Here is an 18,638-nt window from a genome sequence, read left to right on the forward strand (position 1 = left end):
GGAAGAAGAAATGGGCTAAATTGTGCAAGGAAAGTGCAAAGATTCACATCCCATTTATTATTTAAAGACTATGCCATGCATGGTCATATATTGTGTTTATCTCAGATGTAACAATGTTATTGTAATGCAGTGTATTTTACATGTGTTTATTACAAGTATTATTATAGACAATGAAGCACTGGTTCTAAACCTTTTTGGCTGGCTCATGAGTCCCAAAAACAATATTATGTCAACGTTCTTCTCTTTTCACATGTTGCATATGTATACGACTTTAACCAGAGTACATTTTTCTATGTTTAGTGGTGCATTAAAGAGGTTTTTTTCCTTTCCTGTCAATCAACCCACACCACAGTGTGCTCCCAACTTTGCTGTTTCAACATGACAATGACCCTGTGTCAGGTCCACAAAGCAATCTTTTTTCTAGTTTGGTCTGGAAGAATTAAAATATCGTGTACAGAGCCCTGTACGCATCGTCTGATGAACTTCAAACCAGACGCCATCAGCAAACCTCAGCAGCCAACCTTAGTCCTGTTGTAGCTGAAAGGAAGAACATTTTAATTTAATTACGTTCACAAATGAATCAGAATCAGGATCATTCTAAGTAGATGTTGTCATACAAACGATTACTCTTAGTCTTGGTATTTAAAAGTCAAACAACACAAAAATAGCACATTTTGCAAGTTAAAATTTTAAATGAAAAAAAAAGCCTTTTGACAATCATGGGTGGTTCTTACAAAGAAAATAGGAGATACAAAAATTTGAGGTATTTGTCAGTATCAAGTATCTGTCAGTATCATTTATTCATAGTAAAATAGTCTTGAGCAGCAAGAGGAACTTGATTTCAACTTTAAAAAAGAAAGGATTTCATGTTTGAAGGTAAATCATTCCAAGCTAAGGGAATTTTAAGGACTGTTTCTGACCATTACTTTACCTAAAATAAATACATCATGATTGTTAATCTTCTTTATTATTAGACAGCAGTTTTTTTCAGGATCATATTCATAATGCTCGTTTCTCTCTTTGCTGCAACCACCACTTATAAACGATGACTCATCACTGACGTGTTGCATATCAGCCTGTTGAATCATATTCCTCCTTTCCGTCACTCACACACACCCTTTTGTAGTTTGTGTCTGAAATATGAGCACTGTAGTTTTACATTGCTCTGTTCAGTTATGAAATAACGGTATGCTGTATTCAATGGTGGCATGTCCACAAGTTCACTCAAGTACTTTAATCAACTACAATTAATTTCATCCAAAACATTTTGTTATATTATTGACCCTGTGTTATCATAAAAATGAAAATAAAGTTAAACTGAAATTATACTAAAAAGATTATTTTTAAAAAACATGCATAATGTTTTTAAGTCATCATAAGTGTTGGCTTAAATACATGTCAATACACTTAAATAGCCACCCCCCTACATGCATAATGAATACATAATAATATTTGGTATAATGTTTTTTGTTGGCATCTCTCACCGCGCTCACAGAAATAAACACAAATAAATAAAAGCAGTGGTAAAAGCAGAGGTAGCAGCAATGAAAAGGCATTAAGATTAAATTAAATGTCAATATATATATATATATATATATATATTTACCAACCATAACATTTGTAAAACTACACAAGTTTAAATATAACTGGTTGTTCATAAATAAATGCTAAAAATAACAATAGATGCTAACACATAGCCATACATATTCTTTGCTTACAGTCTTTGTGGGGTAGAGGTGTGTTTGTGTATGATACATGGTACATTTTACCTGTATGGAAGAGTGGTATAGTTCTTTGACTTGAATTAAAGTATCTTATGTTTCAGTGTTTCAGTGTTTCAGTACTATATTTATAGAGAGTATTCTAATTTCTTCTGTAGATTTATAGTGTGTATTCTTTAGATACTCTTCTGAATATATGTATTTTCTGAACTGTTCTCCCTGCTGCCATCTGGCAGGCGGTACTGCAGCTTCAGGACAAAAACAATCAGACTCAGAGACAGTATCATCCCACAGGCCATAGGACTATTAAACACCTGAGCTCTGTAAAGGGCCTCCATAAAGATTCATCTGTTGTCATCTTTAAATGTATTTATCTAAATAGCTATCACGGAAGAAAGACTGTATTTAATCTAATTTTACTGTACAATATTTATCTTTTCATTCTGTTCTCGTATATATCATATTCTATTTGCGTGTATATAAAATATGATATAGGCTTGTGCTTGATATATTTATTCAGTTAATTTTTTTGAATTTGTTTTATACTTTCATGTCTTATATAACTATGTTGCATTGTTGGAGTAGCCCAGGACATAGGTTTTTAAATTGCCATTTTTTAGGCCTAAAGGTAAAGATGCCTGTCCACATTTTTGTAGCCCATGTTGAGAGCTTCACTGTAAAACAAGCTAGTTAACTTTTCTGTACACAAAACCAGTCACCTCCTGTGAAGCAAAAGTTACACCTGAGGTTTTCAAATTATATAAGCTACACTATAGGTGTATGTAGAAATAAGTGTTGTCTGATCTTCCAAGATCATGTGAAAAGAAGGGGATGAATCGCTTTTGAGAGCGAGTGTTGCTCATGTGCAAATTCACAAGTGCCCCTGCCACATGTTTAAGACTTATGAATGGAGGTTGCTCAACATTGTGGCCAACTGTGAAGACAGAAGGTACCAAAATTGCATTATGCTTTTTGTTGTGACTGTGTGTGGTTCTTCACCGTTTTATACAGTTTTATAATTTGAATTTGATGAGGAGAACAGGAGTATTGGTTTATGTTGCCTGCTAGCACTGTATGTATCTGACATTTACCAGGGATTAATTTACAATCAAGAACTTATAAACTTTATAATCCTTATACAAAGAGGAAGCCACATGTCATTTTACACCAATCTTTTATGACATATTAGCAATTTGCCACTTTCTTTCTCCCCCCTCTCCCCACCGGCCGTCTCTCACCCATAACTCTGCCCCCCCCCCCCCCCCCCCCCCCCCCCCCCATGGTCACTCTGCCCTCCGCTGACTGAAGGCAGCAGCTGCCAACTCCAACTGCTGTTACCTGAACTGAATGGTTTGCTGGGCGAGTATAAAATGTGTGTGTGGTTGAAGGGTATGCCAGCTCCCTCTATACTGGGGAATATGCCAAGTGATGGGAGAGTTGGCAGGATCTGACCTCCTTTCATGACCCTTAAGTAGCATCCAAGTGACAACACAGGCTTTTTGATGAAAATATGGGTGTGATTGTATATTGTCCCCAGATAAATCTAATATTCCTTATTAACCTAAAGCTTTAGCCACGTTATTTAAGTGGCAAGTCTTCTGAAGGACAATATGCTGATAAAAATCACAGCAAAGTTTCCAAAGCTTTAGCTTTTTAACGAGGATATCAAACAATCAATTTTTGATTGTAAAGTATTAAATCAGCTGACCCTGAAGACTTCAGCCCAAGAACATCATGTTTAATCAAATCAGTTGTAGGCGTCAGTTCCTAATGTAAATGACTGAAAGGATAAGGTGTCTTAAAAACAGCATGTGTTTGTCTTTGTTGGCTTTTGTTCTGTTTGAATGTAAATCTCTCATTCAAATTGAGATAATCCTTTTAGGCTAATGAGTGGTCCAGGTATCTCAGTAAGGGGGTGGGACAGGGGGAAAACTAGTACTTTTTTGCATTTGGTTTATATTAATGATGAAAATCACTTACCCATATTCAGAGAATTATCTGTTTTATGTATGATATTTACACAAGCAAACATAAAATCATTGAAAAATAAATCTGTGAATCAACTTTGAACTTTATGAAGCCTATTTCATGAAAACATATTTTATGTCTTGAATCTTTTTAACTTGGGTTATATTTTATTTGAATATTGTAGTATTTTGCTTTATTTATTTGTATTTGAGTATTCTTATTATATTTCAATTTATGTCATACAGAAAAAGAATCGTCTTTTTTCAGAAAAAGAATCATCTTTTTCTGCATGACATAATTTGTTTATATTGTGGTTGAAAAATGTCATTCTACAAAGTCAAAACAACTTATTAAACAACTGATGGATGAACTCAAAAGGTTTCCGGTGAAATAACCCATAAACATGAAAAATCGTGTTCTTTTACTCTGTTTTTCTATATATTTAACATGTCTGAATTTCATCTCTAAACTAATATGCACAGTTTCTGGTGAACGCATCATGCATGTTTCATGCGGTTCATCCAGTGACGTGCTGACGTTTTTTGCAGGAATGTGTGTGATTTGCGGGGTCTGCACCGAGGAGGGCGACGGGAAGTCAGGCCGCCTCCCAGTTTGTATAAAACCCGGAGTCCAACCCTTTTTCCTTCTCTTTCTGTTACCTGGCTAGGGGCAGCAGCATTGGCCGTGATTACCCAGAAACACCGGTAAGTCGAACTTTGATTGAGGCCTTCCAATAGTTTTGTCGTGTGATTAGATTTAGACGAAGTTTTCCCATCGACCATGTACGTTTTTTTTTAAATTTAAAACTATGTCTTTTCGGTTATGTAACCTAACTCAAACCTGTGGCTCTTTTGTGTGAAGAAATTATCGGTACATTTAAAATGATCGTTATAACTTGTCGTTTTGTAATCTAGTTTTGGAGTCTTTTAGTTTTAGTTAGCCTGTATTAATTTACAACGAAGGCGGTTTGTGCGTGAGTGTGGAGTAAGGAACAAAGAGGGGACTTGAAAGCGGAGAACAGGGGATGCTGTAATGGCATTTCTTTCCCCCTCTCCATTAACTCCACATATTATACAGTGACAGGCGGTTGGGGCTCAGCGAAATAGCTTCTGAATATTTGGGAGTCTTTGTAACTTAATACGACGTGGCCCATAGAGTAACACGTGTCTCTGTCTGGCTTGTGGCCGAGTGAGGCCTTGCAGCCACCGCCTGCCAGCTGTACAGAATATCGTTACACATGATGATACATGTATTACTCATTAAGCGGTTAAAATATGTTATTGCATTTGAATGTTGAGCTTCGTGTCGCTTCGTTTGTTTTGATTTTTAAAAAAGTTGCATAAACTGCCTGAAGGGTGTTCAAATTAATCTGGGCCCGGGTCATGATGCTCCATTAACGAAACATTACAGCCCTTTAGTCGGCCATTAACATGGCTATTAAATGATGGCGCGCTTCGATATGATATGTTTCTCAACGGTCTTTATTTGTTCTTGACAGAAACTACAACAATGGGAAAGGAAAAGATCCACATCAACATCGTGGTCATTGGCCATGTCGATTCCGGCAAGTCCACCTCCACCGGTCATTTGATCTACAAATGCGGAGGAATCGACAAGCGAACCATCGAGAAGTTCGAGAAGGAAGCCGCCGAGGTGAGCCGTTATTTCTTTATCTTTTCACACCGTTTTAGAGTCAAGATGGCGGCGCCAGCATGTCCACTCTGAGCCGCTACTGCCCGGCACGAGACTGTACCGTGTGCGCGCACGCACGGGGTGGGGCCTAACAGGAGCAGCGTTGACTGTGACTGTGCACTTTAGACTTGCCTAATTCTGAACGCCATTAATACTTTATTATTTTTATGATCAATGTACAAAGACGAAGTGATCTTAATCTGCACTATTGTTTTTTTAATTGTACATTAGTGAATCACTTTTCACAAGACAGAGGCTTAAACGCTATTGCAACAGATGCATTAATTTAAGAGTAAGACGTGTATAATAATAATTTACATTTAAAAATAGAGGGAGCTGAACACTTTAATGAAAACTGTGATATGATGGATCCTTAATGTGCACATTTTCCTCAATTAACGGATTCCAGAGATCTAATATTTCCCAAATAATTCCTTTAAAATAGATGGGCAAGGGCTCCTTCAAGTACGCCTGGGTGTTGGACAAACTGAAGGCAGAGCGTGAGCGTGGTATCACCATCGACATTGCTCTGTGGAAGTTTGAGACCGCCAAGTACTACGTGACCATCATTGATGCCCCTGGACACAGGGATTTCATCAAGAACATGATCACTGGTACCTCTCAGGTAAGTTGTCTTGTAATGGATGGCACATTCTGCACTGATCCATATGTATTGTGTTAAAATACAAATCTAATTTCATTTTAGGCTGATTGCGCTGTGCTGATCGTTGCTGCCGGTGTTGGTGAGTTTGAGGCTGGTATCTCCAAGAACGGTCAGACCCGTGAGCACGCCCTGCTGGCCTTCACCCTCGGTGTGAAGCAGCTCATCGTAGGAGTCAACAAGATGGACTCCACCGAGCCCCCTTACAGCCAGGCCCGTTATGAAGAAATCACCAAGGAAGTGAGCACTTACATCAAGAAGATCGGCTACAACCCCGCAACTGTTGCCTTTGTCCCCATCTCTGGATGGCACGGAGACAACATGCTGGAGGCCAGTGAGAAGGTGAGACATGTAACCTTATTATGCTCAACTTGTGTACAGGGTGGTTTAGACTTGGACTTATATCTTTCTTTGAATCTGTCTACAGATGGGATGGTTCAAGGGATGGAAGGTTGAGCGCAAGGAGAGTAATGCCAATGGAACCACTTTGCTGGAGGCTCTCGATGCCATCCTGCCCCCTTCCCGCCCCACCGACAAGCCCCTCCGTCTGCCCCTGCAGGATGTCTACAAAATTGGCGGTAAGAATTAAACATGTTATTACAAAGGCAATGTTGTAAGTAATAACTCCTCATCCAGCTAGGAAACTTAACCCACTTATATTCCTCAGGTATTGGAACTGTACCTGTGGGTCGTGTTGAAACCGGTCTCCTGAAGCCTGGCATGGTCGTCACCTTTGCTCCTGCTATGCTCACCACTGAAGTAAAGTCTGTGGAGATGCATCACGAGTCTCTGACTGAGGCTATGCCCGGTGACAACGTCGGTTTCAACATCAAGAACGTGTCCGTCAAGGAAATCCGTCGTGGATACGTGGCTGGAGACAGCAAGAACGACCCACCCAAGGGAGCTGACAACTTCAACGCCCAGGTTAGTATTTAACTTGGATGGCTAAATACCATTTTAATACCTCTTTTAATTAGCATTTTGGCCGAGTTCTAATGAAAATGTTTCCTCAGGTCATCATCCTGAACCACCCTGGCCAGATCAACGCAGGTTACGCACCTGTGCTGGATTGCCACACTGCTCACATTGCCTGCAAGTTCACCGAGCTCATCGAAAAGATCGATCGTCGTTCTGGCAAGAAGCTTGAGGATAGCCCCAAGTTTGTCAAGTCAGGAGACGCTGCTATTGTCAAAATGATCCCACAGAAGCCCATGGTTGTGGAGCCCTTCTCCAGCTACCCTCCCCTCGGTATGTATTTGGAAGTCTGATGTTTACAAATTGAGAAATATTTATAAAGAACAATGTGGTCAGGTGCACAATGCAATCACTAATGTTGACCCTCCTGTATTCCAGGTCGTTTCGCCGTCCGTGACATGAGACAGACAGTGGCTGTCGGTGTCATCAAGGCTGTTGAGACCAAGGAAGCATCCGGAAAGACAACCAAGGCTGCAGAGAAGGCCATTAAGAAGAAATGAATGGTCGTGCAGGACATCCAGCAACAAGAAGTGTGCCGGCAGCAGCGGGCCACTCCCTTCCCCCTGCCATGCCCTCACCCTAGATCATCTTCTCTGTGGCAGATCTCGTTACTCAAGGACTGGCTTATGCTGATTAAAACCCATCGCAAAAGTTTTCGCAGGAAAAAGAGCTACATGGCATTGTCACTTACCTGAATCACATGACGGTGCCTCTTCTCAGTTAAGTTTAAGTTGGAAATGTTGTTCAAATGCCACAAATTTAATTGGAAAGAAAGCAGCTGGTAACTAATAAAATAAATGTCTTTGAAAAAATAGAAAAATTGGCTTGTCTATCCTTATTACAGTATTGCAGGTGTTGTAGATTCAAAGTGTCACAGACAAGCCTCTGTCTGTGGTGCAGCTGTTTTTGACCATGCTATCCTGTCCAGTGATGCACTTGCCATCCAATCGCCTCAGTAGGAATTATGCCACCCCAGCCAATGGCATCCCTTATTTTATTCTGACAGCAACAAGAGCATGCACAGCCCTCCCTCTCTCCTAGTTCAGTATAAAAACTCGGGACGGCTCACATTCTGTCCTTTTTTGCCTACCCTACACTCTTTATCAGGGGACGTCTTATTTGCTGGGCACAGGTTGGTGACACATCTTTTAATGAAACTCTAAAAGCTTAACTGCATGGTTGTCGGTGCAAAATAGCAGGAGTGTCATTTTTAAGGCAGACCATTTTAGAGTAATGTTAGTCAGCCTAATCTGTATCCGAGTGGTCTGCCTCAGCACCATATCCGATCCTGCTGAATCAATTTTGTTAAAATGTTGTCCAGGTACATGATGAAAAAAGGGTAAATGTGTCACCTCACCTATGTAATTCTTATTCTAACCTTGTATATCATGTGTGTAAATATTTTAATTCGACTTTGACTAAAGGGGCTTTAAAGCCTTAGGTGTATGAACTCCCTAATTGGAAACCTTGAGCTCTAAAATTGTCGGATTTCATTCTGCCAGTCATGGTAGTCTTTTCCGTCTAACGTCGGGAACGCGCACACTGCTGTGGCTGCACACTCAGGAGCGCGCTTGCATCAGTCGGTAACATGGCGGCTCTGCGCTCGCGGCACAACATGGAGGCTGAGCAGCCGGCACCGAGCACATGGCGCGTGACATACCCAGCGCCTTTCCGGTGGCGTTCACGAGTGCCCGCTGACAGTTGCTAAGGAATCCGTCATGACGAGTAACCCGAATTTATAAATCGCATTGAAGTCGTTTAAGCTTTACTCGACGTTTATTTACCCCGAATAGCTACATTTATGTTCAGTATACTTTAATACTTAACTGCTGGCGAGATAACGTTAGCTTACTGCTTTTAATATGCCGCAGTCGTCCAGAGATGAGTCATGATACGTTTAAAATGCATAATGTGTCATTTGTCCCTTCTGATAACCCACTACTCAGACATTTAAAACTTCATAAATATGTATTACACCTATCTTCTCACCATGGTATATTATTTACAGTATGATTAATGAAAGTTAAAGGCAAGCAGTTCACTATAAAGTTCGCTCATTTATCTCAGCTGATGACTTCCTGTATTGCTGTACACTCCATTTGCACACCTTTGTTTTACTATTTTGAATCTGACGTATTGCATAGAAGACTCAACATAACTGTTCCTCATGTTTATAACCAGTACATCAAAATGGGAAAGGAAAAGATTCATATCAACATCGTGGTTATTGGCCATGTCGACTCCGGCAAGTCCACCACCACCGGACACCTGATCTATAAGTGCGGAGGAATCGACAAGAGAACCATCGAGAAGTTTGAGAAGGAAGCCGCTGAGGTTGGTATGCTGTCACTTTACATTGATCACAGCAAAGCACACAAATGTATATAAGGAAGACAAAATCTTATCTATATCATCAGAAATGTAAGGGAAACGGGTGTGGTGGATGACACAGCTCCCTGGTATTGCTTGGTTTAAACTGCCACCTACTGTTTAAACACATGCACTGTCCCCAATCACTGCAACTATTAGCTAGTTGAAAACCAGCCCCAAATGAGCAATGAAATAAATATTTACACATTCCAAGTATATTCTAATACATACTTATTTAGCATTTTTTAAAATTGAATATTGTAAATGAAGATGTGGTAGAGTTTAAAATACATAATTGAAATAACACTGAAATGTGACACATTTTGCATTAAATGTTGGTTCTAGTGTTTCCTATTATCTTTAACTAGATAATTAAAACCTTAATCAGGAATTATATTGTATTTCAGGAAAATACCTTGCAATCTAACGCATTATGCAATTTGGCATATCTTGTTTAATTTAAACACAATTGTATGGTCACCAAACAGTGACCACAATCAGCCTGAATTACCAAAAGTGATTTGGTATCGCTTTTTTAAGTTGGCATTGAGTATTAACTGCATAAGGTTGGGTAAACACTGAGCAACTATTTTGAAAAAAACTACATATTGTAAATCTAAATGTAATAAAAACTGGGTCTGAAAAGTAATTTATAGAGAACATTTACAAGTCGGGTTAGCTATTTTCAAACTATAAAGAGGGGATTTTTGAATGTTGAACTTCTCTCTCTGTTTCGCACTTTTATTTCATTATATATGCTGCTTTTTCTTTGCTGTTTTAACCACAATAGATGGGCAAGGGCTCCTTCAAGTACGCCTGGGTGTTGGACAAACTGAAGGCAGAACGTGAGCGTGGTATCACCATCGACATCGCCCTTTGGAAGTTTGAGACCGCCAAGTACTATGTGACCATCATTGATGCCCCTGGACACAGGGATTTCATCAAGAACATGATCACTGGTACCTCTCAGGTAAAGACACCTTTCAACGTTGTCTCAACTTTTTATAGTTTCTGTATGTACATGCATTTAAAAAAAGGCCTCCTCATTCAGGCTGACTGCGCTGTGCTGATCGTTGCTGCCGGTGTTGGTGAGTTTGAGGCCGGTATCTCCAAGAACGGCCAGACCCGAGAGCATGCCCTGCTGGCTTACACCCTCGGTGTGAAGCAGCTCATTGTAGGAGTCAACAAGATGGACTCCACTGAGCCCCCTTACAGCCAGAAGCGCTTTGAGGAGATCACCAAGGAAGTGAGCACTTACATCAAAAAGATCGGCTACAACCCCGCAACTGTCGGGTTCGTCCCCATCTCTGGATGGCACGGAGACAACATGCTGGAGGCCAGTGAGAAGGTGAGGAACATACAAAGCTCAAGTTGTTGGGTTGGTAGGTGAACATCTTGCCTCACAGATTGATATAATTTCTGCCAAAAGGTAAATAAATGATATCATAATAGTAGTTTGAATTTATTTATATTTATTTATTACTAATTTATTTTCAGGCCAGTTGAAATTTTAAGCTTTAATCTGTCTATAATTTGATCTGTGGTAAAACAATATTATACACTAATGTAGTATATTATTCTATAATCGCAATGTAAATAATTTGTACTAGTTTGTGAAATGTATAAAACAATAAAGATAATACATTTCACTAAATAGTTGTGCTTTGTATTTAGGTAATAAATAAACATGTATCAATTAGATGGTAATCTGTATGACAGAAAGGAAACATTTGGTTATAATAATTATCCTCTTAAAATGATGGATTTAATCCGGACATACATAATCTCTATGAGAAGCTTCCACTGTAGGTCCTAGATTTTATTGACATTTTTTACCTCAAATGATCCTTTGGAACGTTTCCTGTCTTTTTACCCCCCTTTGCACTCTCCATTTTAGATGAGCTGGTTTAAGGGCTGGAAGATCGAGCGTAAGGAGGGAGGTGCCAATGGCACCACCCTGCTCGAGGCTCTGGACTCCATCCTGCCCCCTGCTCGCCCCACAGACAAGCCCCTGCGTCTGCCACTGCAGGACGTCTACAAAATTGGCGGTAAGGAGTGTGACCTTCTTACAGGTGACAGAAAAGAAGGCAACATCATGTCATAAAAAACACAGTACTTTCTAATAACAAGAACAGACTAGCCACTTTCAGACGAGCACTGTTACTGTAGGTAAATGTGATTTAACATGTGGATCTCCTATGTGAATGCAAACACGTGTCACTTTAATGCAGTGACAGTCTCACCCTGTCACAATTCTATATCGTTTCCAACACAATGAAAATTAAAATGAAAAAAAGCTGAATTAATCATGAAACCCTGACAGTGAATCGAGAACCTTGAAGTAAAAATAACTAAGCCAAATGATCGTAAAAGAGTTTAAAAACGTTGCAATCACCATTATAAACCAATCAGCACTCTTTCTCTAGTTTATCAATATCCACTCAGAAACTTCTTTATAGAGCATCTGAGCTAATGACATCCCCACATTGGGGTAATTAAATAAATGAGAAGTATTGGTTAAAATGCAGAATGAGCCTCGCTGCTTCCAACAATGATCACAAAGAGAGGTAAAAAAGTTTTTTTAAACGTCACTGTGACAGAGCAGAAAGCCCTCCTCATCATCCTTTCCAGTGGTTTCCTGCTCTGTGCACTTCCCCAGGAGCCACCACTCCTAACTACGTAATAAATATTTCCCAACATCATGTGAGCATTGCGACTCTGTAACCATTTGATGTCTGAATGAAGCAGGAAGTGACATTTATGTACAGAAAGTGCCTGAATGTCAAAGTGCATTCATTCAACACACGCACAGATGGCAATGTCACACATTTCTATCTGAAAAGGAGTTCATTTACCTATCAAAACAAAACACAGATCTTTGCAACCAACATACTTACATACAAGTCAATGCTAACTTAAAGAAAAGGAGTCTAACCTGGACTGAAACCTGGCTGCAAAATATCAAACCAAACAAAGAAGCTCTAAATAAAGTTGCTTACCTGAGTGTTGCACAGTAACAGCAGCAGCTTGCGATGAAGACTGTTAAGTGAGCTGTCACAACGTAGATCCAGCCTCTGATATCTGCTCTGTGGGAGTTGATCCAGACAGCTAAGACAGGCCAATCACAGAGGTGAAGCTGGATCTTTTGGATAGTATTAGTGTATGATTAAACTAATCTTTCACCTGGGATGTTTTCATACTCTTATGTTACTGTAGTCTGTGCCAGAGAAATACTGACATGGTGTTCATTTAGTCAGCTTTCTTTTAATTTAGTCTTAGTCTTGTGTCAAATGTCGCTGGTAGTCTTTATAGTTTTTGGTAAACTTCATCCTTTTTTTGGGTGAGAGTTTACTACAAATCCTTGCATGAAGCTGCAACGGTTTTGGTTTTAGTCAATGAGAACTGTTGACAAGCCAGATTGTCAGCAGATTATATTTAAAAATGCAGTCCATGAGCCAATATATAACCGCTTTTCAGTCTTCGGAGTACTGTTGTTAAAGTCTCCTGATGGTGCTCACTGTTTGCTGCCTGTGTAGTCCCTAGACTGTTTATTTAATGGGTATCGTTCTAATGTGGCACACAGAAGCACAAGAAAAGATGAATGCAAATGAATGATTATTTTTGTCAACTCTTTGTTTCCAACCATAATAAAGACAGTCTTTGTTTTTTTATTTTAACTAACTTTTCTCTTTTTCTGTTAACAATATTGCATATTGATATGATCACATTTAGGCCTAAATGACCCCAGAAAATGTGTTTGTTGATAAAAATGTCAGTGATAACTAGTCAGTAATTTGTTAATGAACTTATTACTGCTTTACAGATGCTTTTTAACTACATTTTTTTAGTCTTTAGTCTTTTAGAAGATAGAATCGGAGGAGGAAACCCTCTTTATTGTCACACACATGCACACAGCAGAGCACACACAGTGAAATTGGTCCTCTGCATTTCACCAATCGTAGTGCTAGGAGCAGTGGGCAGCTATCGTGCAGCACCCGGGGAGCAATGGGGAGGGGGGATTGAGAGGTGTCCGGTGCCTTGCTCAAGGGCACCACAGCAGGGCCCAGGAGGTGAACTGGGACCTCTCCAAGTAGCAGTCCACTTTCCATATTTCAAGTCTGTTCGGGGACTTGAACCGATTCCCAGTTCAAGCCCCTACTGACTGAGCCACTGTCTTTGCTGTCAAAAATAGTCCAATTAGATACTGTCGCAGTTTGCATTTTGACATTGTCTCTTATTAGCCATCAAGAATAGTTTGTTGGATAACATATTTTAAGATGACTAGTCATAGTCATTTGTTAGTGAAGTTAATAGTGTTTAACAGCTGTCACTAAGTTTCAGATCGCAATCTTGCATCCAAAAATTCAGCTTCTTTTCATGCAAGTTATTTTACTTTGAAGTAAACTGAACCGTCCCCTGCTCTCCCAGGTATTGGAACGGTCCCCGTGGGCCGCGTTGAGACTGGCATCCTGAAGCCCGGCATGATCGTCACCTTCGCTCCCCCCAACCTGACCACTGAGGTGAAGTCTGTGGAGATGCACCATGAGACTCTCACTGAAGCTCTCCCCGGTGACAATGTCGGTTTCAACATCAAGAACGTGTCCGTCAAGGAAATCCGCCGTGGAAACGTGGCCGGAGACAGCAAGAATGACCCACCCATGGCTGCAGACACCTTCACCGCCCAGGTTAGTGTTCATTTACATTATAAACTCACATTATGAAGATAAACTCATATTTATCCCCACGTGAGTTATTCATTTAAGACAGTTTAAAGAGACAGTGATTATGCAGATTAACAGACATTTTTTGCGTGTTGTCAGAAAGAGTTGTCAGCCCAGTGTAGTGGGCACATTCAAAGTTCTGGACCCAGTCAAGACATTTCTGTTAATGTGCCATTTCTCATGGCAAATTTAGAGTACATTCTCTATGCAGATGTAAGGACAGCCACACAATACTTATGAAGTACATAAGAACAGAAACAGCAATACTGGACATTAATTGTTGGTTTGTTGACTTGATATCTTCTAAACAAGAATAGTGACAGTGTTTGATTTAAATTCAAACCTGATTTTTTAAAATGTTGTTTCATACTTAATCTCCCTATTTTCTTCCCAATGTCTTCCTGGTTGTCAGTGATTTGGATAATTATGTTAAAAGAAAAAATGAGTTAAATGACATTTGATATAAAGTAGTAAAAATTCAACCACAAATTATGGTATGCATTTTAGTCAACCTGATCAGTACATTTTCTTTATATACTGCACCCTCAAATTAAAGCACTTGCTTGGCAACAGATGGCCCAAAGTGTGGGCGTTTAAAGACAGCAAAACTATTCCAGAGCATCCTAATAGAAACGTTCACACAACTTCCGCAGTCACCCAATTCTCATGCATCCAGTTGAATGCTTATTCCTTGCCAAACTTCTGCATTTTTTCCAAAATCCTTACTATTAAATACATTAAGGTTATCCCATCCCATATTGGGATGCTAAGTTTTAAATCTATCTAATCGTAACTTTACTTGAAGGTGTACTTAACCATTTTGGTGAAAAAGCTGCCTTTTAAAAAAATCATTACTATTAAATACATTAAGATGACCCCATGTCTGTCCTCCAGAGTCCTACATGTTATGGTATTTTATTTATTGTATTTTATCTTGTTTTATTTGAATCTGTTTTATTTGTATTTTATGTCCTATTTTGTGTTTTTTATTATTTCCTTCTTATTTTATTTATCTCTTAACACTCATCTATATTTGTTAATCTGTAAAGCCCTCTGAGACACACATGTTTTATGATTTTTGGCTGTATAAATACACTTTGATTTGATTTGATCCATGCATGAACTCTTTGTGGAAGTGTTTAAAACAACCCATACTCGGATGCTAAGTTTTAAATCTATCTAATCGTAACTTTATTTGAAGGTGTACTTAACCATTTTGGTGAAAAGGTGGATATCCCCCATATTTATGGATCATAATGTACATTGAACCAGAATATAAGTGACACTGTAATAATGGACAGTCTATCTTCATCCACTCTTTCTTGGAGTATAGCTCGTGGATGTTTCTCCTTTAACATCGGTCCATGTCTCTCCCTCTGCAGGTCATCATCCTGAACCACCCCGGGCAGATCTCCCAGGGTTACGCGCCCGTGCTGGACTGCCACACCGCTCACATTGCCTGTAAGTTCAGCGAGCTCAAGGAGAAGATCGACCGTCGATCCGGCAAGAAACTTGAGGACAACCCCAAGGCTCTCAAGTCTGGAGACGCCGCCATCATCACCATGGTGCCTGGTAAACCCATGTGTGTTGAGAGCTTCTCCCAGTATCCACCCCTGGGTGAGTGAATAACTGTATTTATTCTTATTCCTATACATGGTTATATCACTACAGACATTTTGATACCCTAGCATGCCGGGTTCCACTGAAACTGCTTACGTCCATGACGGTTACACCCTAAATGACTTTAAGGACCTGCAAAACGAGTCACACCTGCTATAAAAGTACAAAACCTCAAAACCTTTAGATAACCCAACTCCCTGTCAGCCCTTACCACATGTGTTTCCATCTATTTGTTCCTTATATTGCATTTTTTATTTGCAAATATAAAAAACTGAAGGGAAATGCTCAAAAACAGGAAAAGAATAATCCATAGTTTTTCTTTGAAAGTTTTATTTTGCTTGGCTGAGGTGGACAAGTGGGTGTATTGACAAAGGCAAAAGTTTGAAGGAAACATATTTCGCAAATGAATGATTATACACTTGAAAAGTAAACCATCCACAGCAGCTTCAGAATTGCACAGACACAAAAGATCGTCCACTTATTACTCCACACAGATCTAATATGTTACCTTCCTAAAATACTACATGGAACAGACAGCTTCCTGTCTAACAATAAAAAAGGACAGACAGACAGACACCATCAGAGACTAACAGGGAAACATAGTGGAGCAATTAGCAGCTATAGAGCCAAAGATTTCCCCCAGGAGTTAGTGGAGGCCAAATATTTTATTGATTTTCCACATACAACAAACAGCAGCACTCAACACTCAAAAATACAGCAAACAGAGAAAGTATACAAAATATCAATTGACATCCAGAAGAGATATAAAATAGGTATAAAAAACCCATAAATTATTAAATTAAAAACTACATGGTTAAATGACCAAGAGTAACAAATGAATACATGAATAAATAAAGAAATGGTTGCCAGACCTTATAGTATTTTGTCATAGAGTCCCGGGTAGTGTGCTTTAGCTGCTCAAGTTTAAGATGGGACATTACTTCCTCTACCCAGCGCTTATGAGAGCAGCCTTCTCCCAACTAAGGAGTATCAGACGTCTAGCAAGTAGGGAAGAGAGGGCCACAGCCTCAGCCTGATCAGTTGTTATTCGTATCTCCTGTGGGACCACGCCAAATAATGCCGTCAATGGGTTAGCATCAACAGCCGTGTTACACATGTATGAAAAGGTTTTAAATATACCAGTCCAAAAAGGGGCCAATTTTGGACGGAGCCAAAACATGTGACTTAGGCTTCGAGCTAGAAATTAAGTAAATACTTACCATTCATCAGCTGCACAGAAGCACAACGTCTACGATGAAGACATGTAAACATTTTTACTATATCATCTTTTTGTTAGATGTTGTGTTGTAGAGGTTGATTCCAAGTGGAACAATCTTTAAATGCATTTATGCACTCCAAGAAGTCTTACAGTCACTCAAATTATGTTTGGAAGATTATTTGGATAAAGAGTGTGAAATATATCATGTCAATCACAGTATTTCAGTATCACTATAATAATGGAAAGAAATTACGTTTTCTATAAGATTTGAATGATTATACAGTCATAATTACTGTGGTTGAAGAGTGAAGAAATCATAAAAATGTGCATCCTGAGAACAGATGCACAACAATAGAGATTTAGAGTTCCTATCGCTTTATTTTAAACAAAAATAATAATGCAGAATCTACGATTTTTGGAAACATTAATACAAGTTCAGGGAATACATTGAAAATATACAGCTGTTCCGACTGTTTACCTTTACTTTTCTACGGGCACTTTTGTGTTAAACCCTAAGAGAAGAACTTAGACATTTTTCATCACATAAAAAATAACGCTTTCGTCAAAGTCACAACCCTGTAAAGAGGCCCTATTATGCTTTTGGGAATTTTCCCTTTCCTGCAGTGTGTTATTAGGGTTTTCGTTGCATGTAAATGGTCTGCAAAGACTAAAATCCCCAAATTCCACCCAGGTGATATATTTATCTACACTGCAAAGGTCTGCATATCTTTTCATAGTCTACATATTATGATTTAATTGATGGGAAATACGTGATTGTACTCTTTGTAGTCTCTGAGATACAGACACTGTAAAAAGTAATACCTTAGATTACGTACTTTACTGCCTGCTCAAATAACTAGTTACACTACTAGTTACACTACTTTTTGATTACATCACCTGAGATACACTACTAATCGAATGAGAATGAATGATATTAAGGTAAACCTCATGTATGCCCAGATCAGCACAAATCCTTAATCTAATAAGGACAATACTGAACACCTGTTTCCTGCTCTTTGGTTGAACATCAGCCATGTTTTCTTCAGCTTAGTTTCCATCACCACACTGGTTCAGGTAGCTTGCAAAGGTTTTCATGTCTGATGGCCGCCCGCCAGTTACCTGTATCTTGCTCAATATGTAGGATCCTAGTAGTAGCGCATGCGAATAGGGACGTTTGATTTATTTTTCTGTTTTCCCGTTGTGCTGCTGATCCAAGTCCTTAAGTTATGCAAGTAACAAAATCATTTTGTGCTTAGTAACTGTAATGTAATTACTGCTGAACCTACACGTTTTCTCTTGTCTACCTTCTCCTCTCAGGTCGCTTTGCTGTGCGTGACATGAGGCAGACTGTGGCTGTCGGTGTCATCAAGTCTGTGGATAAGAAGCTCCCCTCTGGCGGAAAGGTCACCAAGTCTGCACAGAAGGCCGACAAGAAGAAATGAATTTTCGTGCAGGACGTCCAACAAAGAGTAACGTCTCAGCAGCAGCGGTCCGCCCCATCCCTTCCTCCCTGCCACCCGGCGCTGTCTGCTCTGAGACAGAGCTCTCTCCTAAAGGACTGGCTTATGCTGATTAAAACCCATCGTAAAAGTTTCCGCAGGAAAGGAAGGCTTTGGCCTTTTTAGGGGGAAGCTATGATCATAATTAAGTTGAAACCAAACAATAAAAATCTTAAACATTGCCAAATGAAG

The 18,638-nt window shown here is 39.5% G+C and overlaps 2 protein-coding genes across 2 annotated transcripts; both read left to right on the forward strand.

The window, feature by feature from the left end:
* Positions 1-4,243: 4,243 nt before the first annotated feature.
* Positions 4,244-7,837, forward strand: LOC134875503 (elongation factor 1-alpha). Its single transcript, XM_063900114.1, has 8 exons — positions 4,244-4,393; positions 5,188-5,342; positions 5,827-6,006; positions 6,088-6,384; positions 6,470-6,620; positions 6,710-6,966; positions 7,056-7,290; positions 7,396-7,837. Exons 2-8 carry the CDS (start codon positions 5,199-5,201, stop codon positions 7,515-7,517), a joined length of 1,386 nt encoding a protein of 461 aa, XP_063756184.1. The 5' UTR covers positions 4,244-4,393; positions 5,188-5,198; the 3' UTR covers positions 7,518-7,837.
* Positions 7,838-7,967: 130 nt separating this feature from the next.
* Positions 7,968-18,627, forward strand: LOC134875502 (elongation factor 1-alpha). Its single transcript, XM_063900113.1, has 8 exons — positions 7,968-8,149; positions 9,199-9,351; positions 10,178-10,357; positions 10,439-10,735; positions 11,285-11,435; positions 13,816-14,072; positions 15,491-15,725; positions 18,265-18,627. The coding sequence occupies exons 2-8, from the start codon at positions 9,208-9,210 to the stop codon at positions 18,387-18,389; spliced, it is 1,389 nt and encodes a 462-aa protein (XP_063756183.1). The 5' UTR covers positions 7,968-8,149; positions 9,199-9,207; the 3' UTR covers positions 18,390-18,627.
* The last annotated feature ends 11 nt before the right edge of the window (positions 18,628-18,638 follow it).

The sequence above is a fragment of the Eleginops maclovinus genome, chromosome 13, assembly GCF_036324505.1.
Source record: "Eleginops maclovinus isolate JMC-PN-2008 ecotype Puerto Natales chromosome 13, JC_Emac_rtc_rv5, whole genome shotgun sequence".
Classification (NCBI taxonomy): Eukaryota; Metazoa; Chordata; class Actinopteri; order Perciformes; family Eleginopidae; genus Eleginops; species Eleginops maclovinus.

What these genes read in the sequence shown, in the direction of transcription:
- LOC134875503 (XM_063900114.1), top strand. Translation starts at nt 5,199, where the DNA reads ATGGGAAAGGAAAAGATCCACATCAACATCGTGGTCATTGGCCATGTC. An exon ending in TGATCACTGGTACCTCTCAG is followed by an intron (nt 6,007 to 6,087) that starts GTAAGTTGTCTT and finishes ATTTCATTTTAG; the next exon opens with GCTGATTGCGCTGTGCTGAT. An exon ending in CTCCAGCTACCCTCCCCTCG is followed by an intron (nt 7,291 to 7,395) that starts GTATGTATTTGG and finishes CCTGTATTCCAG; the next exon opens with GTCGTTTCGCCGTCCGTGAC.
- LOC134875502 (XM_063900113.1), top strand. Translation starts at nt 9,208, where the DNA reads ATGGGAAAGGAAAAGATTCATATCAACATCGTGGTTATTGGCCATGTC. An exon ending in TGCTGGAGGCCAGTGAGAAG is followed by an intron (nt 10,736 to 11,284) that starts GTGAGGAACATA and finishes TCTCCATTTTAG; the next exon opens with ATGAGCTGGTTTAAGGGCTG. An exon ending in GGACGTCTACAAAATTGGCG is followed by an intron (nt 11,436 to 13,815) that starts GTAAGGAGTGTG and finishes CTGCTCTCCCAG; the next exon opens with GTATTGGAACGGTCCCCGTG.